The 21,509-nt window shown below is 60.0% G+C and overlaps 1 protein-coding gene across 2 annotated transcripts; it reads left to right on the forward strand.

The window, feature by feature from the left end:
• Window positions 1-2,992: 2,992 nt before the first annotated feature.
• Window positions 2,993-20,987, forward strand: CCDC88B (coiled-coil domain containing 88B). Of its 2 annotated transcripts, XM_032153263.2 has the most exons (27): window positions 2,993-3,115; window positions 3,394-3,530; window positions 3,685-3,796; window positions 3,887-3,956; window positions 4,045-4,103; window positions 4,195-4,278; window positions 4,373-4,516; window positions 4,765-4,910; window positions 5,055-5,136; window positions 5,283-5,441; window positions 5,941-6,087; window positions 6,269-6,377; window positions 6,541-6,677; window positions 6,760-7,920; window positions 12,077-12,204; window positions 12,318-12,435; window positions 13,957-14,052; window positions 14,277-14,417; window positions 14,931-15,187; window positions 15,545-15,688; window positions 15,855-16,041; window positions 16,150-16,295; window positions 16,514-16,612; window positions 16,803-16,969; window positions 17,702-17,908; window positions 18,068-18,136; window positions 19,560-20,987. In XM_032153263.2, exons 1-27 carry the CDS (start codon window positions 3,056-3,058, stop codon window positions 19,613-19,615), a joined length of 4,422 nt encoding a protein of 1,473 aa, XP_032009154.1. In that variant the 5' UTR covers window positions 2,993-3,055; the 3' UTR covers window positions 19,616-20,987. The 2 variants fall into 2 exon arrangements, with proteins under 2 accessions (XP_032009154.1, XP_058294851.1); XM_058438868.1 differs by lacking the exons at window positions 16,803-16,969; window positions 18,068-18,136; window positions 19,560-20,987 and having other exon boundaries at window positions 3,022-3,115; window positions 17,702-17,894.
• Window positions 20,988-21,509: the final 522 nt, after the last annotated feature.

Raw genomic sequence — 21,509 nt, forward strand, 5'->3', positions numbered from 1 at the left:
TAGCCAGGCATGGTGGTGCATGCCTGTAATCCCAGCTCTGTGGGGAGGTGAGGCAGAAGAATCGCTTGAACCCAGGAGACAGAGGTTGCAGTGAGTCAAGATTGCTCCACCACACTCCAGCTTGGGCGATAGGGCGAGACTCCGTCTCAAAAAAAAAAAAAAAAAAAATCACCCCAGGGACATTTAATGAAGGCTTGTGCTGGGTATCAGCGTCTGGAATTCTGGCAAAAAGGAGAGGATCATTCCCATTTCCAGAGGCATTTCAAAAGGGCTGAACAGCTGGCTGTGCTCCTCTGCTACCAACCTGCGTGGTTTCCTGTGGCCTGGTCAAGCCCAGTTCACCTTGACTATGGGTGCCCCTTGCTCCTTGCACTCTTGCCCTACTGCCTTCTTTTAGTTGGCTCTGCCACTTAAAAGCTGTGTGACCTTAGCAAGTTACTTAACCTCTCTGTTCCCTCCCCTATAAAATGGAGATAATCCGTAGTCCTTATTTCACAGACTAGTCCAGAGCCAACAAGTTAGTAAGTGTAAAGCACTTATAACCATGCCTAGCTCAAGGGAAGCCCGTGTTTGCTATGATGTCATTATTATGCCATATTTCATCAAATCTAAGATGTTGGCCAGATGTGGTGGTGCACGCCTGTAATCCCAGCACTTTGGGAGGTCAAGGCAAGTGGATTGCTTGAGACCAGGAGTTCAAGACCAGCCTGGGCAATATGGTGAAACCCCATCTTTGCAAAAAATACAAAAATTAGTCGGGTGGATGGTGGATGTCTGTGGTCCCAGATACTGAGGAGGCTGAGGTGGGAGGATCCCTTGAGCCAGGGAGGTTGAGGCTACAGTGAGTTGTGATTGCATCACTGCACTCCAGCCTGGGTGACAGAGATCCTGTCTCAAAACAAAAAACAAAAAAAACTATGATGTCATCGATTATAAAAATGTCACTAAGAAAAGAGAATGCTGCCAGTAAACGATGTCCCAAGGTTCTTTCATCACTAGAATTTTTCTTTTATATTTCCCAAAAGAGCTCTGTTTGACTTAAACGTAGATTCTCATCATACATAATTCTCATGCACACATAAAAAGGATAATAGAAGCAAAATAAATTGGTTACCATGTTCAGAAAACTCCTTCACATTTAGAGTCCGACTCGTGTGAATCATTTTTGGTCTGAGAGTCGTGATGTCTATGTCTCCCTGCCACCTCCTTCTCTGAGTCCTTGAGAGTTCTACGGAGAGCAGTACTGCTCCAAACATTCCATAAAACAGCCATAAAACAGCCAGGAGCTCTTAAGCCAGTTTTGCAATTGTGCAGAGTAAGTGGAGCCGACTTTTCACCCTGCTTTGGGAGCGTCACTGACAGGCCAGGTGTGGTGGCTCACGCCTGTAATCCCAGCACTTTGGGAGGCCGAGGCAGGAGGATTGCTTGAGGTCAGGAGTTCGAGACCAGCCTGGCCAACATGGTGAAACCCCGTCTCCACTAAAAAAACAAAAAAGTATCTGGGCGTGGTGGCAGGTGCCTATAATCCCAGCTACTCAGGTGGCTGAGGCAGAAGAATCGCTCGAACCCGGGAGACGAAGGTTGCAGTGACCCGAAATTGCACCACTATACTCCAGCCTGGGCAACAGACAGAGCGAGACTCTGTCTCAAAAAAAAAAAAACAAAAAAACACAAAAAAACCGGGAGTGTCACTGACAAGCCTGGTTCCCTTCCCCTGGGGTTTCCCACCATTTGAGTCCCAGGGCTAAAAAGGGTTCTGCTTGCCTCTAGGATTTCTGCCAAGCTGCTGACACTCTTCTGAAGGATTTGATGCTGGTGCTTTTCAGGTGTGGGTCCTGACAGTGATGTTGGGACTGCAGCTAGCCAGACAGCAACTGTACCATGTAAACTCACTTCAGAGGTGTAGAATGGGGGCTGCATGAGGCAGCTCACGCCGTCATCTCAGCACTTCAGGAGGCCAAGGCGGGAGGATCACTTGAGCCCAGGAGTTCGAGACCAGCCCAGGCAACATAGCGAGACTCTGTCTCTACAAAAAACAAGCAAAATAATTAGACAGGTGTGGTGGTACACACCCGTAGTCCCAGTTACTCAGGAGGCTGAAGTAGGAGGATTGCTTAAGCCCAGGAGGCTGAAGTTGCAGTGAGTTGTGATCTTGCAACTGCACTCCAGCCTAGGTCACAGATTCAGACTCTGTCTCTTAAAAAAAAAAAAAAAGTGAAATGTGAACATTAAGCATCTTGGAATAGATAAAACATGCATAATTTCCAATCTTTATACTGACCATGCTTCCAGCTGCCTCAGAGCAGTTACACATTCTGTTCCTGCTGCCTGGAATACCCTCCCTTCCTTTCCACTTTGCCCTGTTAACCCAGCCATCCCTGATCTCATGCCTCCTCCACGATGCCTTCCCTGATCATCCTGCCAAGGTCAAATCCCCTCCCCTTCATAGCACCTAGTATGGTTACAACAGTCTCGAGTGTATAGAGGATGGGGTGGGGTGAGGTCACAGGAGTGATGCTCCCTTCTGTCTGGGGTTCAGGGGAGGCTTCTTGGAGGAGCATCTGAACCAGGCTTCCCAGGGGATGTGGTTTGGGTAAGTTTGAGAAACACTGAAGGGAAAACAAAGGACGCTGTAGTGAATGAAGCCTGGCATTTGGGAAGATGGGTGTGTGGGTGTCCAGACTCACAATGCAAGGCCCAGAGCCCTTTTGAGGCCCTCAAAGGTCCCAGGCTGGGGTCATCCTCTCCAATTTCAGTTTGAGAAAACAAGGCTCAGAGAGGTGAAGGGCTGTCCTGTCATTGCCCATGGAGCCAGGGTAGCTGTGGGCCTTCCGCCCGCCAACCTCTGGGCTAGCCCTGCAGAGATGCTAGGAGGATGCAGGGAGGTGAGGCGGGGGCTGAGGTAGGACTCAGACTGCCCAGGCCCGCCTGCACCCGGAAGGAGGAAGCTGCACAGAGTGTCTGTGGCTGGCCCCAGGATCTCCCACTCGGGGACTTCCTCTTCCTCTCAGGGCAGGTGCAGCTGCCACAGCGAGACGGGCACTGTGACCCTGGCATGGAGGGGGGCAAGGGGCCCAGGCTCAGAGACTTCCTGAGTGGGAGTCTGGCTACCTGGGTGAGGGGGCAGGTGGCAGCGGGTTGGGGAGGGGAAGTGAGCCCCAGCCAGGGGCTGGTGTTGGGGCTGGCCGGGGGAGGGTGAGGCAGAGCCAGGCCGGAGGGGAGGGCTGGGTTCAAATGTGGGGGATGGAGATATGGTGTGGGGGGCTGTGGTGAGGGAAGAGGGGACAGAGGCACTCAGAGGACGGGTGAGAAGGGGTGCTTGTGCTCACTGGGGCAAGTCGGAGGGGCTCAGGTTCACTCTGCTGGTCGGCTGATCCCCTGGGCTCCTCACAGGCGCTGGGACTGGCCGGGCTGGTCGGGGAGGCGGAGGAGTCAGAAGAGGAAGAGGAGGAAGAGCCGCCCCTTTGGTTGGAGAAGAGATTCCTGCGCCTCAGCGATGGGGCCCTGCTCCTCCGGGTGCTCGGCATCATGTAAGGGGCATCGGGCCGGGGCGGTGGCGGGGAAGGCTCTGAGGGGAGGGGAAGCGGGTGGGCGGAGCCTGATGCGCAGTGGGCGGGGCCTGAGAGACGGTGGGCGAGGCCTGTTGACGGGAGGCGGGTCCTCGAGCCCACCTCCGGCCCATAGTGTCCCCAGCTCCCGAGGGGGACCTCGCATGATCAGAGGCCTTGACGGACCTGCTGCCTGGCGAGTGTGGAACCTGAACCACCTGTGGAGTCGACTGAGGGACTTCTACCAGGTAAGGGGTCTCGAGGGAAAGGCGGAGACAGGAGGGGAAGGGGAGCCCCTTCGGGAAGTCCCCTCATATAGTCTGCCCCTCTGCCTCCAGGAGGAGCTGCAGCTGCTGATCCTGTCGCCACCCCCAGACCTCCAGACATTGGGATTTGACCCCCTCTCAGGTGCTCTCCCCACCCACCCCCTCCTGCCTCTGCCCCCACACTATACCTTCCCCGCTCCAGTTAACCCCTTGTGGCATGTGCCTTGCAGAAGAAGCGGTGGAGCAGCTGGAAGGTGTTCTTCGGCTACTGTTGGGAGCGTCAGTACAGGTGAGCCGGCGGTGGCAAGGAAAGGTTAGGGTCGAGTTTGGCGGCAGAAGAGGGAGATCCTGCACCAGCTGCCCTTCCTGTCTCCCCTCAGTGTGAGCACCGGGAACTCTTCATCCGCCACATCCAGGGCCTCAGTCTCGAGGTCCAGAGCGAGCTGGCCGCTGCCATCCAGGAGGTACTGAGACGGTTCGGCAGCCCAGACTGGTATGGCACCTGGGATGCCCTTGCCACACTGCGGCTTCCACTGAACTGCTCTCCCTGCGCCCCAGGTGACCCAGCCGGGGGCTGGCGTGGTGCTGGCACTGTCTGGGCCAGAGCCTGGGGAGCTGGCACCTGCCGAGCTGGAGATGCTGTCCCGGAGCCTGATGGGGACACTGTCGAGGCTGGCACGGGAGCGTGACCTGGGGGCCCAGGTAGGGGCAGCAGGGGCATTGTGGACTCAGGTTGGGGAACTGGAGGACCATCAGGGAGCCGGTTGTGCAAGGGAGATAGAAGTTTGGGGCCCAGGCATGGGGTTGTGGTCTGAGGTCTTGGGCCATCGGGGCTGTCACAACCAGATGGCCCAAGACCCCAGACCACAACCCCATGTCTGGTGTGGTTGGGGGTCGATGTGCAGAGGCATTGGATAAGTTAGTCCTGACCCTTGACCCCTGACCTACAGCGGCTGGCTGAACTGCTGCTGGAGCGAGAACCCCTCTGCTTGAGGCCTGAGGCTCCCTCTAGAGCTCCCGCCGAGGGCCCCTCGCACCATCTGGCCCTGCAGCTGGCCAACGCCAAGGCTCAGCTGCGGCGTCTGCGGCAGGAGCTGTGAGTGTGCGCAGCCTGGGAAGGGGACTGAGTGGAGAGGGGCAGATTAAGCCTGGATGGGACCCTAGCCCTGGTGGCTACGGGAGGGGTCAGGCCTGGGGGTTGTGGGCCCCCAGACCCTCCCCAGCCTCCCTTTCCCTCCAGGGAGGAGAAGGCCGAGCTGCTGCTAGACTCCCAGGCCGAGGTGCAGGGTTTGGAGGCCGAAATAAGAAGGCTCCGCCAGGAGGTGCGCTCATATGCTCCCCTCCACCGCGGCATTCCCTAACCTCCCCGCACCCGGTCCCATTGCCTCCCTCCCAACCCGGCTCCTTCCTGTCCCTAATCCCTCTGGCCCGCGGCTGGCTGTTCCCAGCTCCACACCGTCTGGCCCAGGCCCAGGCGCTGTCGGGACAGGCCAAACGGGCCGAGCTGTACCGCGAAGAGGCAGAGGCGCTGCGGGAGCGGGCCGGCCGCCTGCCCCGCCTGCAGGAGGAGCTGAGGCGCTGCCGAGAGCGGCTGCAGGCGGCTGAGGCCTGCAAGAGCCAGCTGGAGGTGAGGCGGAGACGGGGCCGCGGGGCGGGGCGTGCGAGAGGGGGCGGGCCAGGAGGAGGGGCGAGATTGGGTCCGGAGGGGAGAGAGGCAGGTTCTCTAAAGGGGACAGTCACGGGTGGAGAAATGGGTGAGGACAAATTCAGGGAGGTGGCGTCTGGGAAAGGACCTCCAGAGGATGGGGCAGGTGGAGGGGAGAGGTGGGGGCTATGTAAGTGATGCAGCCTTAGAAGGAAGGCGGTTGCTGGGGAGGAGGGGCGGGGCATGGACAGAAGGGCGGGGCCTGCACAAAGGGCGGGGCCAGGGCCGAGGGAGAAAGTACCTGAAGAGATCTTGGTGAGAAGAAGATGGAAGGGAGTGGCGGGGCCTAGAGACCGATGGGGTGCAGGGTGGGGGAAGGAGGCAGGGTCTGTGACAGGCTGAGGGGAAGGAGTTTGGGACCCTCAGGCCCTGGAGCGCATGGGGACTGCATGGCTACCGGTTCTCCCTGCTCTCCCACCAGGAGGAGCGGGTGCTCTCAGGGGTGCTGGAGGCCTCCAAGGCGCTGCTGGAAGAGCAGCTGGAGGCTGCCCGAGAGCGCTGCGCCCGGCTGCACGAGACCCAGCGCGACAACCTGCTGCTGCGGACCCGGCTGGGCGAGGCCCATGCGGTGAGGTCGCCAGAGTGATCCCAGTTGGGTTGCCCCGTCACCCCATGACCCCATTGATTCCCTAGAGGTCCCTAGTGATTCCTACAACCTCTGCTCTTGGTGACCTCTAGTGACCCTCCGACCTACATACTCGGCCTGGCCATGGTGTGGAGGGCTTGTCTGACCCTGCCCTCACCCCCAGGAGCTGGACTCTCTGCGGCATCAGGTGGACCAGCTGGCTGAGGAGAATGTGGAGCTGGAGCTGGAGCTTCAGCGGAGCTTGGAGCTACCCCCAGGATCCCCTGGGGAGGGTGAGGGACCCCAGTGGAGGGGCTAGGGTGGGGGCTGCCTGTGCTTTCCAGCAGGTGTACTGGGGAGAGCCTCTGACTTCCTCCCTTCCCCCAAGCCTCTGGGGTGTGTATGTGAGGAGCCAGGCAGTAAGGGAGGGGTCCTGACCTCATCTCTCATCCTCAGCACCCCTGGCAGGAGTGTCACCCTCGCTGCAAGATGAGGTGAGGGAGGCAGAGGCTGGGCGGCTTCGGACCCTTGAGAGGGAGAACCGGGAGCTTCGGGGGCTGCTTCAGGTGCTTCAGGGGCAGCCAGGTGGTCAGGTGAGTCCCCTCCCCCAGGGTCCTGGCCGGCCCTTCCCCTAGTCCCTCCCTGGGCCTAACTGTCCCTCTCCTATGCCCTCAGCACCCCCTGCTGGAGGCACCGAGAGAGGACCCTGTGCTTCTGGTGCTGGAGGAGGCTCCCCAGACTCCTGTGGCCTCCGACCACAGCCCTCAGGGCTTTGTTCAGAAGGCAAGGGATGGAGGCCCCCAGGCCTTGGGCATGGCTCCCCCGGCATTAGACTTAGTGCTCGAGGGGTCAGCTGAGTGTCCCCAGGCACCTGATTCAGACCCACAGGAGGCAGAGAGTCCCCTTCAGGCAGCTGCCATGGATCCCCAGGCCTCAGACTGGTCCCCCCAAGAGTCAGGCTCTCCCGTGGAGACACAGGAGTCCCCGGAGAAGGCTGGCTGTAGATCCTCTCTCCAGAGCCCTGCTTCTGTGGCCCCACCTCAGGGTCCAGGGACCAAAATTCAGGCCCCGCAGTCGCTGGGAGGAGAGACCAAGGGAAGAGAGGCTCCCCAAGGCGAGTTGGTGCCTGAGGCCTGGGGGTTGAGACAGGAGGGCCCTGAGCACAAGCCAGGGCCTTTGGAGCCCAGCTCTGTGCAGCTGGAGGAGCAGGAGGGCCCAAACCAGGGCCTGGACCTGGCCACCGGACAAACAGAGGCCAGAGAGCATGACCAGAGGCTGGAGGGGATGGTCGGGGACCCAGCCTGGCAAAAACCACAGCAGAAGTCAGAAGGGGCTCTTGAGGTCCAGGCCTGGAAGGGCCCAATCCCAGGGGAGAGTCTGGCCAGTGGTGTCGCAGAGCAGGAGGCCCTCAGAGAGGAGGTGGCACAGCTGAGGAGAAAGGCTGAGGCCCTTGGAGCTGAGCTGGAAGCCCAGGCCCGAAAGCTGGAGGCCCAAGACACGGAGGCCGCCCGCCTCTCCAAGGAGCTGGCCCAAGCGCGGAGGGCAGAGGCCGAGGCCCACCGGGAGGCAGAGGCCCAGGCCTGGGAGCAAGCCCGGCTGCGGGAGGCAGTGGAGGCTGCCGGCCAGGAGCTGGAGGCTGCATCCCAGGAACGGGAGGCGCTGGTGGAGGCGCTGGCAGCAGCGGGCCGGGAGCGGAGGCAGTGGGAGCGTGAGGGGTCCAGGCTGCGGGCCCAGTCGGAGGCCGCCGAGGAACGGATGCAGGTGCTGGAGAGCGAGGGCCGCCAGCACTTGGAAGAGGCTGAGAGGGAGCGCCGGGAGAAGGAGGCCCTCCAGGCGGTAGGTCAGGTCGGGGCTCACCGCAGGGGTTGGGAAGCAAGGTTCCAGGCTGTTGGGAGCTACTGATTCCATCAGCAGCTGTTCGGTGGGTGCCCAGCACCGAGCTGGGGCTGGAGATAGAAAGGCCAAGTCCACCCCTGCCTTCCAAAGGTGTGCCTGGCATGGGGCACAGAGCCATGTCCACTGTGTGATGGGGCACTGTGGGAGGGGGTGAGACTGCCTAGTGCACATCTTGGCTCTCTGGCTGCAGCAGTCGACTCACCTCCACCCCAGGCCTCCTTCTGTAAAACAGGGGTACTATTCCTGGCCACCTGGGCCGGTCTTAGGAGGACCTTGGGAGACAGTAACTGTAAAGGTCTGGTTCATGCCAGCAAGGGTATGTTGTAAGTGTTCAAGCACTGGTTATTCAGAGCCAAGTGCTACGAGAGCCCGTGGGAGAGTGAGCTGATGCCCAAGTGGAGGCAAGGAGGGTTTAGGAGGAGTGACCACAATGTCACTAGGTGGGGAGGACATTTTGTCCAGAGGGAATGGCATGTTCAAAGACAAAGGCATTAAAGACACTCAGGGGCTGGGTGTGGTGGCTCACTTTGGGAGGCCAAGGCGGGTGGATTACTTGAGGTCAGGAGTTCTATACCAGCCTGGCCAACATGGTGAAACCCTGCCTCCACTAAAAATACAAAAATCAGCCAGGCGTGGTGGCAGGCACCTGTAATCTCAGTTACTTGGGAGGATGAGGCAGGAGAATTGCTTGAACCCGGGAGGCGGAGGTTGCAGTGAGCTGAGATTGTGCCACTATACTCCAGCCTGGGCAACAGAGCGAGACTCTGTCTCAAAACAAACAAACACCATCCAACGAAACAAACAAACAAAAAGAATGCTCAGGGCCCAGGAGGAAGGGGAGATGAGGGCCAGCTTTGAATGTGTTGGTCCTCCCTCCCCAGGCAAGGAAAGCCAGGGCAGAACTGTGTGGGGCTGGGCTTGAGGAAGGTCACTTTGGTGGACAGGGGAGCTTGGGGCTATCAGGAGGCAGTGGCCTGGTGTAAGTGGCAGAGGAAGCTGACTAGGGCGGCATGGGAGTGGGGGTGAGAGAAGGACTGGACACTTTTTTCTTTTTGAGACGGAGTCTTCCTCTGTTGCCCAGGCTGGAGCGCAGTGGGGCGATCTCGGCTCATTGCAACTTCCGCCTCTCAGGTTCAAGAGATTCTCCCGCCTCAGCCTCCTGAGTAGCTGGGAGTACAGGCACACGCCACCATGTCTGGCTAATTTTTGTAGTTTTTTTTTTTTTTTCAGACAGAATCTCACTCTTTCGCTCAGGCCGGACTGCAGTGGCGCTATCTCGCCTCACTGCAAGCTCCGCCTCCCGGGTTCATGCCATTCTCCTGTCTCAGCCTCCTGAGTAGCTGGGACTACGGGCATCTGCCACCGCGCCTGGCTAATTTTTTGTATTTTTAGTAGAGACGGGGTTTCACCATGTTAGCCAGGATGGTCTCAATCTCCTGACCTCGTGATCCACCCGCCTCAGCCTCCCAAAGTCCTGGGATTACAGGCATGAGCCACCGCACCCAGCCAATTTTTGTATTTTTAGTAGAGACGGGGTTTCATCATGTTGGCCTGGCTAGTTTCTTTCTTTTCTTTTTTTTTTTTTTTTTTGAGACAGAGTCTCCCTCTGTCACCAGGCGGAGGCTCACTGCAACCTCCACCTCCCAGGTTCAAGCGATTTTCCTGCCTCAGCCTCTCGTGTAGCTGGGACTACAGGCATGCGCCACCATGCCCAGCTAATTTTTTGAATTTTTAGTAGAGACAGGGTTTCACCATGTTGGCCAGGATGGTCTCGATCTCTTGACTTTGTGATCTGCCCACCTCGGCCTCCCAAAGTGCTGGGATTACAGGCGTGAGCCACTGCGCCTGGCCAACACAGTTTTACTTATTCATTTAAACATGTTTACAGGCATCTTCTTGGTGCCAGGCCCTGTACCAGGCTCTGGGCACACAGCAGTGACCAGGAAGCTAGCACTCCAGTGTTTGGGCATGGCTTCAGCTTCCTTCCAAGCTAAGGAAGGGGTTAGGGCTTTTGCCATGGGGGCTTGGGCAGCCACTGAAGGCTCCCCAATGGGCAAAGTGAGCAAAGTGGTCAGGTCTGTGTGTGAAAAGGTGTGAGGAAGGGTGTTTGGGCCAATGGGCCCCAGTGCTAGGGGACCTGTGAGATTGCAACACAGGTAGGAACTGAGTCATCCTGCACAGGCAGTTTCTAGTCCCACTTCTGTACAGACAAGGACCCTGAAATTCAGGGAGGAAGAGTAATTTGCTCAGAGACCCCTTATGAGGATGAGGGGTGGGGAGCACACTGCTGGGTAGACGTGGGGTTAGGTGTTGTGCAAGACAGGCCCAGAGTAAGGAGGTTCTGGCAAATGTGAGAGGGAAGGTGAGAGACCGTCTCTGGGGTCCACTCTGTGGGGTGTGGCTGAGATGTTGTCTGGCCGGGCGACCTGCCTGCTTTCCAGCTGTGTGGCTTGGGGCAAGTTACTTAATCTCTCTGAGTCTCAGTTTTCTCACCTGTAAAACTGGAATAAAAATTGTACCTGCCTCGGCCGGGCACAGTGGCTCACACCTGTAATCCCAGCACTTTGGGAGGCTGAGGTGAGCAGATGACCAGAGGTCAGGAATTGGAGACCAGCCTAGCCAACATGGCTCTACTAAGTATACAAAATATACTTAGTATATTTTCCAGCCCAACTCTACTAAAAATACAAAATTAGTTGGGCGTGGTGGCACGCACCTGTAATCCCAGCTACTCGGGAGGCTGAGGCAGGAGAATTGCTTGAACCCCAGAGGCAGAGGTTGCAGTGAGCCAAGATAGCGCCACTGCAGTCCAGCCTGGGAGACAGAGCAAGACTCCGTCTCAAAAAAAAAAAAAAAAAAAAAAAAATCGTACCTGTCTCACAGGATCCCGTAAGATAATGAGCGTAGGGAGCTTGGGGCAATGCCTGGCACCTAGAATGGACCTATTCCGTGGGAGGGAACGGCAGCAGGTAGGCAGTGAAGGTGAGGGTAGGGCTGGCGGGCTGGAAGAGCCGGCTCCAAGGACTGAGAGGGTGGGGGAAGCTGGGACAAAGGGGGAGTTTTGTGAGATTTCCTGGTTGGAGCAGGAGAAGGTGGCTGGCCAGCTGGAGGTCAGGGAACCAGGGGCCTCTCAGGTTGTCCACTGGGTGGGGGAGCCTCCCAAGCTGGGGGGAGGGGGCCCTAGGAGGGCTGTGTACAGGGCCCAGAGGAGGGCAGGGCAGGGGTTGGGCGGGAGGTTCTAGTCACCGTGCCTCCTACCTCAGTACTTGCGCTAGTGGCTGTCAGCCAGCCAGGCAGCAGCGCCTCATGGGACTTGTAGTTTTTCAGGGAGAGGTGGTGGCCAAGGGTGTCAGGAGGTGCAGTGCCCCTTGGGCAAGGCCTAGGTGCAGTTATTAAGCCAGGAAGGTCGTTTTCAGCAGCAAGGCTTGTAGGCTTGGCTTCCAAGGCAGGATTTGGCTGGCAGCTGGTCATGGGCGGCTGTCCCTGAAGCTTCATCCTGCCAGGCCCCCCACGTGGCAGAATGGTTTGGTCTCCCTCCCTCTGGGGCCCACAGGCCAGAATGGGCCTCCCGTCTCCTTCCAAAGTGGTGCAGCCCAACCGCCAAAGGTCACCTAGCTGGCAGCATCCTGGCGCCCCCTCTCCCCCAGCCCCCACTGTCAACTCCTGAGTACCTGTCCCGCCAGCCCTCCGTGGCCTTTTCCCTGTAGCCAGGGTCTCTCACCAGACCCGGCTCTGCTGAGCCTCTCTAGCTGTCTAGCTGTCACATGGCTGGGGTGGCAGCCCACCGGGTGCGTCCACCTTTCACTGCGCACATGAAGAACCGTGGGCTCAGAGAGGTGACGGCACTTGCCCAACATGTGTCACTGACTCCCGGCCCAGGGACCTTCCTCATGCCCTGCCAGGCTTATGACCCCCAGCTCTTTCATGCCCAATTTCGAGGACACCAGGCTTTGCTCCCATTTTGTAGATGGGGAAGTAGAGCCCAAAGGCTTAATGAGACGTGCCCAGGATGGCAGGTCAAGGACAGGTAGCTCTCTCGACTCTCAGGCCTCTGTCTCCTGCCCCCTTGCCCTGAGCCTGCTCTGCCTGCCCTCAGGAGCTGGAGAAAGCTGTGGTGCGGGGCAAGGAGTTGGGGGCCCGGCTGGAGCATCTGCAGCGTGAGCTGGAACAGGTGGCTCTCGAGCGCCAAGAATTTCTGCGAGAACAGGAAAGCCAGCACCAGAGGTGGGGACAGGGCTGAGGGGAAGAATGAGGGAGGCAGGGGTGTGGTGGGGTGAGGGTGGGGTGTGGTGGGGTGAGGGTGGGGTGGGGCTGGGTGCCAAGGATTCTCCTGGCAGGTATGAGGACTTGGAGCAGCGGCTGGAAGCTGAGCTGCAGGCGGCGGCGACCAGCAAGGAGGAGGTGCTGATGGAGCTCAAGACCAGGGCCCTGCAGCTGGAAGAGGAGCTGTTCCAGGTGATGCCTGCTAGCCTGGGAGCTGGGGGCCATGCCACCCTGCCCTCCATCCCATGAGCAGATGCCAGGGTCATCTGTGCTCCTGGTCTTGCCCCTGGATTTTTGGCTAGCTACTTGCCTCACTCCCCATGTGGGGCCTGTTGGAGGGAGCACTGTGCTGGGAGTCAGGTGGCCGTGTTGACTTATCCGGGGTCTCATTTTCCCCATTCTGCACATGGACAGAACTTCTGCTGTGGATGACTGCTCCGCGTCTCTCACCTGAGGTCCCCCACTGCCTAGGGAGCTCAGTGCTTGGCATCAAGGAAGCCAGCGATGGTTTCTGATTCCCGGCTGTGTGCGGGCTCCGAATGGAGGGTGGGGTGGTGGTGGGGCCCAATACCAGGCTGCCATCCTCAGGGAGCTCACAGTCCAGTCAGGATAGAAGCAAGAAAACAGGTGACAATAACTAGGTGCCAGGGGCTGCGAGGAGGCCATGCAGGGGCTTGGGAGGGTGGCACCCAGCAAGATACCCAGCAGGTGCATGTGAGTCAATCAGGGAAGGTTTTGTGGAGAAGGTGGGGTTGAAACAGAGGCTTAGAGAAGGCCCCACACAGCGGCTCACGCCTGTAATCCCAGCACTTTGGGAGGCCAAGGCGGGTGGATCACCTGAGGTCAGGAGTTCGAGACCAGCGTGACCAATATAGTGAAACCCCATCTCTACTAAAAATACAAAAATCAGGCCGGGCATGGTGGCTCACGCCTGTAATCCCAGCACTTTGGGAGGCTGAGGCAGATGGATCATGAGGTCAGGAGATCGAGAGCATCCTGACGAACGCCGTGAAACCCAGTCTCTACTAAAAATACAAAAAAAAAAAAACCCAAAAAATTAGCTGTTAGCTGGGCATGGTCGTTGGCACCTGTAGTCCCAGCTACTCAGGAGGCCGAGGCAGGGGACTTGCTTGAACCCGGGAGGAGGAGGTCGCAGTGAGCCGAGATCACGCCACTGCACTCCAGCCCGGGTGACAGAGCGAGACTCCATCTCAAAAAAACCCCAAAAAACAAAAACAAAAACAAAAACCAACCCTAAAAATTAGCCGGGCGTGGTGGCCCATATCTGTAGTCCCAGCTTCTCGGGAGGCTGAGGCAGGAGAATTGCTTGAACCCGGGAGGCAGAGGTTGCAGTGAGCCGAGATCACACCTCTGCACTCCAGCCTGGGTGACAGAGTGAGACTCTGTCTCAAAAACAAAAACGAAAACAAAAACCAAAAACCAAAGAGGCTTAGAGGAGTAGTGGGATGGAGAGATGTTATGAGCAGAAGGCTCTGCCGCAGATAGAGAGAAGTTGAGAAGGGCAGGGTGGAGACGGTGGAGCTTCAGGAACCAGGAGCAGGGACTTGTGGGATCCAAGGGAAGGCATGGGATTGGGGCGGGGTGGACCAGGCTAAATGCTGCTGGCAGGGCAGGCCCATAAGCGCAGGTCCTTGCGGCATCCCCAAGGCACTGTGGCTGCCCTGCATGACCTCCCAGGGACTCTCCTTGCAGCTGCGCCAGGGCCCCGCGGAGCTGGGGCCCAAAAAGCATGTGGAGCCTCGGCTGGTGGAGACCCAGAACGTGCGGCTTATCGAGGTGGAGCGCAGTGTGAGTGTGGGCCCACAGTGGACCCTGGGCTGGGGGGTATCCCGTGCAGTGTGAGTGTGGGTCCACAGTGGACCCTGCGCTGGGGGGTATCCCGTGCAGTGGGAATGTGGGCCCACAGTGGGCCCGGGGGTGGGGGTGCCCCGTGCAGTGTGAGTGTGGGCCTGTGGTAGGCACTGGGGGGTGCCCCCGCCACCTGGCTACCACTAACTCCCACTTCTGGGCAGAATGCGACGCTGGTGGCAGAGAAGGCAGCTTTGCAGGGGCAGCTGCAGCACCTGGAAGGGCAGCTGGGGAGCCTGCAGGGCCGTGCCCAGGAGCTGCTGCTGCAGAGCCAGCGGGCGCAGGAGCATAGCAGCCGCCTGCAGGTGGGTGGTGGCCCGGGTGCCCATCCCTGCCCATGTACTGCCCCCTCCTGCCCCTTTTGGATCGTCCTGTGGCCTTTTTCTATCCCAGCTCCCAGCCAGCTGCCCCACCTCTTCCCCAGTCTCATTTATCCTTGTCCTCTGACCTCAGCCACCATTTTGCAGCATCCTCCCTGCCGCTGTCTCCTCCTACCTGCCGCCAGCCCCCACATCTACACCCATGTCGCCCTGCCCTCTCACCGTCCCAGCTCTCCCTTCCACAAGGCGCCATTAGTCCCATTCTGCCCTGTGCCACTCCCGGACAGCCTGGCCCAGCCAGCCTCTGCCACCTCTCCCCTGCTCACCATCAGCCTCTGGCTGGGGCTTGTGCTGCCTGCTGTGCCCCCAGCCCTTTGCCTCCTCCACAGCTCTCTCCTTGTCTTGGGCCCTACCCTCTGCCCTTAGCCCCCCGCCCCTCACCCGATTTCCAGCCAGGGGTTCCTCCCCAGCAGCCCCTGCTTCCCTCCTCCATCCTAGGCCGAGAAGTCTGTGCTGGAGATTCAGGGCCAGGAGCTGCACCGGAAGCTGGAGGTGCTGGAGGAGGAGGTGCGGGCGGCGCGGCAGTCCCAGGAGGAGACCCGCGGGCAGCAGCAGGCCCTGCTTCGGGACCACGAGGCCCTGGCACAGCTGCAGCGGCGGCAGGAGGCTGAGCTAGAGGGACTGCTGGTGCGGCACCGAGACCTCAAGGCCAACATGCGGGCACTGGAGCTGGCCCACCGGGAGCTGCAGGGCCGGTGAGCATCACCAAAGGCCCAACTCCTCCCCTGGCACCCCCTATCTGCCAGAGAAGACTCCCCTTGGCAGGTCTGACTCCCCATCAGGAAGCACCTCCACCTCCGCTCTGTGATGCCCCGGCCACTACTGTGCCCTCTGGGGTAGCTGTGCTCCCCACACTTCTGGGCTGGGCTCCCCGTGGGGCTCACCTGTTGGGAGTGGTGGGCACCTGGCATGGCATTCTGCCCAATGGCTTCCCCTGGGGGACCTATGCTTAGGAGGTGACAGACCCCCCCGCCCCGGGTCCAGATAGTCCAGCCGGCTGCTTGTGGTGGCCATAGGTTCACGCAGCCCTCTTAGCCCCTTGTCCATCCCAGGCATGAGCAGCTGCAGGCCCAGCGGGCCAGCGTGGAGGCACAGGAGGTGGCCCTGCTGGCAGAGCGTGAACGCCTGATGCAGGATGGGCATCGGCAGCGGGGCCTGGAGGAGGAGCTGCGGAGGCTTCAGAGCGAGCACGACAGGTGCCGGCCCTGCCACAGCCCCTAGCAGCTCTCAGTGGCCCCATCCCGAAAGTGGGTTGGGGGTGTGGGGTCCTGCCTGGCTTCCCCTCCCTGGCAAAACTCCTCTGGCCAGCACTCAGACTGAGGACCCAGGTCCCTTGGAGAGCAGCTCTCCTTGCCTTCCAAGGGCTCAGATGCTGCTGGCAGAGGTGTCTCGGGAGCGGGGTGAGCTGCAGGGTGAACGCGGGGAGCTACGGGGCCGCCTGGCGCGACTGGAGCTGGAGCGGGCACAGCTGGAGATGCAGAGCCAACAGCTGCGCGAGTCCAACCAGCAGCTGGACCTGAGCGCCTGCCGGCTGACCACGCAGTGTGAGGTGTGGCTGGAGGGCCGGCAGGCGTATGGGCGTGGGGGTGGGCAGAAAGCCTAGACCCAGGTTGTCCTGAGCTGGGTCCCACCCCCGAGCATGCTGCCCCCCTGCCAGCTATTGACACAGCTGCGAAGTGCCCAAGAAGAGGAGAACCGGCAGCTGCTGGCTGAAGTTCAGGCCCTGAGCCGGGAGAACAGGGAGCTCCTGGAGCGCAGCCTGGAGAGCCGGGACCACCTGCACCGCGAACAGCGGGAGTACCTGTGAGTGGGCTGCCTGGGAGCGGGGTGGGGCCTGCATCCCCTTTGGGCGTTCCTGGGGAGATCCCCCAGCGAGGGCCTAGGGACAGGGTTGGAGCTGACCTTCCAGGTCAGTCCGATCTGCGGCACGGGACCAGTGCGTCCTCGCTGCAGCGTGTGCCTTGCTACTGCCTCGGCCTCCCTGGGCCTCACACCCACCTCTCCCTTCTCTCTCCTGCCAGGGACCAGCTTAATGCCCTGCGCCGTGAGAAACAGAAGCTCGTGGAGAAGATCATGGACCAATACCGCGTGCTGGAGCCCGGGCCCCTTCCCCGGACCAAGTGAGCAGCCCTGTCCCCTCCCTCAGGCTGGACATCCTGCTAACCTCTGCCCCTGCGCTGGCCTCTGACCCCAGGCCCAGCTCAGGTCCAGGCCCCATGAAGGTCAACCTGGCCTCTGCCATCCCCAGGACACCCTTTGCTCCCTCCCTCCTCCCTGTCCTGACCTCCTCTTGTGCCCTCTTGCTCCCAGGAAGGGCAGCTGGCTGGCAGACAAGGTGAAGAGGCTGATGCGGCCCCGGCGGGAGGGGGGCCCCCCTGGGGGGCTGCGCCTGGGGGCCGATGGGGCTGGCAGCACCGAAAGCCTGGGGGGCCCCCCGGAGACAGAGCTTCCTGAGGGCAGGGAGGCAGATGGGACAGGTGGGTCTGGGGGTCAGGTGGCCAGGATGGTCCCTGCCCCACATCCTCCACCCCACCTTGGCGCCTGCCTCACTGCCTGGCCTGCATGCGTGACCCCATTGGCCTTCCCTGAGGCCTGCCCAGCCTGCCCTGATGCCACCAGTGGCTCTTTGCCCTGGGCCCTGCAGGGTCACCCTTGGCCCACACCTCCCTCCTGCCTGTGCTGTCCCCCACCCAGCCTGCCCCATCCGCAGCGGAGCCCAGGACCTGGGAGGTGCAGTGGACTGTAGGGAGAGGTCATTGATCCTAGACTGTAGATGAGGAGACTGAGGCCCCGGGAGGGGAAGCTTTTGCCCAAGGTCATGCAGTGAGTTAGTATGAAGGCCAGCAAAGGGCCAGTGTCCTGCTGCCCCCCTCATTTGCCTGGCTCCTCCGCCACCTCTGCACCTCCCCTCCCTGGCCCTGGGCAGCTTCACCCACTGGCCCCTCCACTCCACCCAGGGCCCTGCTCCTCTGACCCCCTCCCTGCATGAGCCTCCGCCCCCCCTCCTCTGACCCCCTCCCTGCATGAGCCTCAGCCCCCCCTTCCCTTCTCTGACCTCCTCTCTGCATGAGCCTCAGCCCCCCTCCCCTCGTCTGACCCCCTCCCTGCATGGGCCTCAGCACCCCCTTCCCTTCTCTGACCTCCTCCCTACAGGAGCCTCAGCTCCCCCTCCCCTCCTCTTACCCCCTCCCTGCATGTGCCTCTTGCAGGGTCCCCTTCCCCGGCACCCATGCGCCGGGCCCAGAGCTCCCTCTGCCTGCGGGATGAGACCTTGGCAGGCGGGCAGCGGCGGAAACTCAGCTCAAGGTTCCCGGTGGGGCGAAGCTCTGAGTCATTCAGCCCTGGGGACACCCCTAGGCAACGATTCCGACAGCGCCGTCCAGGACCCCTGGGGGCACCCATCTCCCACAGCAAAGGTGAGGGACAAGGGTCACTGTACCAGCCAGCCCCCCAACTCTTCGTGTACCCACCAGCTCCTTGGGGGAGGAAGCTTCCTTCTTGTCCCCTGTGTCTCCTGTAAGCTCTGTCCACTTCCGCACTGCCCCTGGGCCCAGTGGTTGCCTTGTGCTTCCCAGGACCTGGTGTGGGATGGGAGAACTCCGCTGAGACCCTCCAGGAGCACGAAACAGATGCCAACCGAGAGGGTGAGTGGGGGCCTGTGGAAGGAATAGTATTCTTTGTCCTGCCTGGGGCCCCTGGCAGAACCTCATTCATCCATTCTCTCATTTGACAATGATCCTTTACCAAGTGCCAGGTGACGTGCTGGCAGGGGACACAGCAGGGAACGTTCTGGTGTGAGGAGGCAGATAGTAAACAATTTGCCTAAAAATAATTATTATCTACAACAGCCCTGTCCATTAGAAATATGGTGTGAACCACATGATAATTTTAACTTTTCCAGTAGGCTCACCAGAAAAAGTGAAAAGAGACAGGTAAAATGGATTTTAATAACATTTAACTCAATATGCCTACGCTATTACCATTTCAGCATGTAGCCAGTGTAAAAATCATGAATGAGCTATTAGACGCGATTTTTTTTTTTTTTTTTTTTTTTGAGATGGAGTTTCGCTCTTTGGCTCACTGCAACCTCCGCCTCCCAGGTTCAAACGATTCTCCTGGCTCAGCCTCCCAAGTAGCTGGGATTACAGGCATGGGCCACCAGGCCAGGCTAATTTTGTATTATTATTATTATTATTATTTTTTTTTTTAGCAGAGATGGGGTTTCACCATGTTTGTCAGGCTGGTCTGGAACTCGTGACCTCAGATGATCTGCCCGCTTCGGCCTCCCAAAGTGCTGGGATTATAGGTGTGAGCCACTGCACCCAGCCAGACGTGATTTTTTTCATAGTAAGTCTTTGGCAGTTTGGGAGGCCAAGGCAGGCAGATCACTTGAGGCCAAAAGTTAGAGACCAGCCTAGCCAACATGGTGAAATCCTGTCTCTACTAAAAATACAAAAATTAGCCAGGCATGGTGTCCCATGCCTGTAATCCCACCTACTCAGGGGGTTGAGGCAGGAGAATCGCTTGAACCTGGGAAGCAGAGGGTGCAGTGAGCCAAGATCACACCATTGCACTCCAGCCTCGGTGACAGAGTGAGACTGTCTCAAAAACAAAAAACAAAAAAACATAGTAGGTCTTTGAAGCACATCACAGGCCAGCCCCATCTCACCTACTTAGCTCCGCCCTGGGCAGCTCAGCCCTAGATCCCGCTGGACCATCAGGAGGCGCTAATGCTCTGGGAAGAAAGGAGAGCAGGGGAGGGGTCAGGAGCTCAGGAGCTCTGGGCAGGCTGGTTGGAGTTTTAGTAACTAGGGTGCTGGGGTGGGCCTCAGAGAGGAGGTGAAATTGGAGCAAAGACTTGGAGGGGAGAGTTTGTCATGTGGACATACCTGAGAACAGCATTCTGGGCAGAGGGAACCACTGAGGGAACAGCAGGCGTGGTGCAGCTGGAAGTGGGGGGCTATTGGCAGGTCGGGGGTGGGCAGAAGGTGCTTGAGCCTGTGGGCCTCCTGGGACTCTGGGAGTCCTCCTGAGGGAGGCGGGTCTGAGCTGAGCCTTTCCCTCTAGGCCCCGAGGTACAGGAACCAGAGAAATGTCCCCTCACCCCGTCCCTCAGCCAGTGACACCGTGGGGACAGCGGGCTTGGGAGTGCAGCCTTCTCGGCACTGGAGTGTCAGCGGAGGCCCCAGGCAGCCCAAGAGCTCAGGGAGCCAGGGCCTCCAAGGGGAGTCCTTGGACAAGGAGGCCTGGGCCCAGAGATCCTCCACAGTCAGCACTGGCGCCCGGAGATGGAGCTGGGACAACTGTGTGGACAGGGGGGATGGCTGGCCCCCACGAGCAGCTCCAGGCCGGGCTTCTGGTTCTTCCAGGTGGCTCCCGCTGAGGCAGTGGTCTCTGGGGGATCCCCCAGCTGAAGGAGGCTGGCAGGAGTCGGCAAGAGAACCCCCTGCCCTGTCCAGGTGGGGAGCTGAGTCCCAGTGCTGGGGCACTGTGGCCTGGGCTGATCTTCAGCCTTAACTGGACATGAGGGGCATGAGAATAAAGCTGAACTGCAGCCTCCTGAGTCTTGCTCTGTCTGTTGGCCGCATTGGGTACCTCGGGGCACCAGGACACATGCTGCCCCAATCCTCCTGGTTGGCGGGGGTCTGTGGGCAGAGGGCCTCTGCCTGCACAGGTCTTTCTCCAGGGGCTTGGCCAGTCCGGCTGGCCAAAGCCCAGATGTCCTGGTGAGGTGGAGAGGGGATGGCATTCTGGGTAGCCAGCAGGGATTGGGGTCTAAGATCTGGGCTCACGGGTGTGGGGCAGTGAAGCCCCTGTTGCCCTGCCCCCACCCTCTCCGAGGGCACTGTCTTCTCTCCGTTCACATCTTCCTCCTACTCATCTCCCCTCCCTCCTTGAGGTTGAGCCCCTCCCCAGGGAGTTCTCAGCCTGGCGGGGCATCTCTTAATGCCAGGGGCTGCCACGAGAGGTGGGAGGGACGCTGGCTCTCTGACCAGGGCCTTTAGCATGATGCCTGAGAAGGGGGGCAATTAGGCTGGGGTGCAGGATGTGAGTCAGGTTACCTGGGGCCATCCAGGGGAGGGTGGGGCTGCGCAGGGCTGAGATAAGGCAGCCTGAACTTGGGAGGTGCAGAGCTGGGAGGGACAGTCCGTCCGGCCTCCCAGGTGTGACCTGCAGCAGCTTGAGTCCCGCCTCCTCTCAGCCAGGGCTTCACAGGACAGGGGCGTGGGGTGGACACCCTGGCCTTTCCAGCTGGCAGAGGAGCTGAGAGCCCCTCCTACCGGCCTCAGGGTGTGGGACCTCATGGCTGTCCCACTCTGCTAGGTGGCTGCATTGGTGGTCAGGAAGGGAAAGGCAGGAAAAAGACGGAGCAGAGGCTCAGGAGGACCAGTCAGCAGGGGCCCTGGGCCTCGTGGGGAGAGGGCGCAGCCCCGTGTGGCACTGACATCTCTTCTTGAGGCCTGCTCAGGGCTCTAAGCTGGGTACTGCACCAGGCTAGGAGACAACAGGAGCAGAACACGTGAGGTGCGCATGGCACCTGGTGGGCTCTGCACGGTGGCTGGGGGCTGACGTGCTTCTGCAGGCCCCCCCGACAGAAAACTGATCAGAAAACTGGCCACTCCTCTCCTTGCCATGGGGTCCCAGGCTTGGCTCCAGCCCCCTCGTGGTGATGAGGCTCCTCCTTGCAAAGGCCAGTCCGCTGGGGAGAGGGGCCCTGCTGGCCACCCCCAGGACGATGGGGTGGGCCCCACTGCCTGAGAGTTGGATGACTTCCAGGATCCAGACCCCCTCTCAGCCTGCCCGGCACCAGGCACCTCGTCCCCACCTTGGGGCACAGACTCCTAATGTCCTCCAGCTACTGGCTGCAGCCGGCATTCCTGGGCAGACTCCTGGCTTGGGGACAAATGCCCCAGAGGCTCCAGGTTACCCACGGGCTCAGGGATGGCTTCCACGGGGTGTTTCCAGTTCCCCGGAGAGTCGAGTAAGGTCCCGGAGCGCACGGCCCTGAGGCCTGGC

This window comes from Hylobates moloch, unplaced genomic scaffold (assembly GCF_009828535.3).
Source record: "Hylobates moloch isolate HMO894 unplaced genomic scaffold, HMol_V3 SCAFFOLD_5, whole genome shotgun sequence".
NCBI classification, from domain to species: Eukaryota; Metazoa; Chordata; class Mammalia; order Primates; family Hylobatidae; genus Hylobates; species Hylobates moloch.

What these genes read in the sequence shown, in the direction of transcription:
- CCDC88B (XM_032153263.2), top strand. Translation starts at nt 3,056, where the DNA reads ATGGAGGGGGGCAAGGGGCCCAGGCTCAGAGACTTCCTGAGTGGGAGT. An exon ending in TAAGAAGGCTCCGCCAGGAG is followed by an intron (nt 5,137 to 5,282) that starts GTGCGCTCATAT and finishes CGTCTGGCCCAG; the next exon opens with GCCCAGGCGCTGTCGGGACA. An exon ending in GGCTGACCACGCAGTGTGAG is followed by an intron (nt 16,042 to 16,149) that starts GTGTGGCTGGAG and finishes CCCCCCTGCCAG; the next exon opens with CTATTGACACAGCTGCGAAG.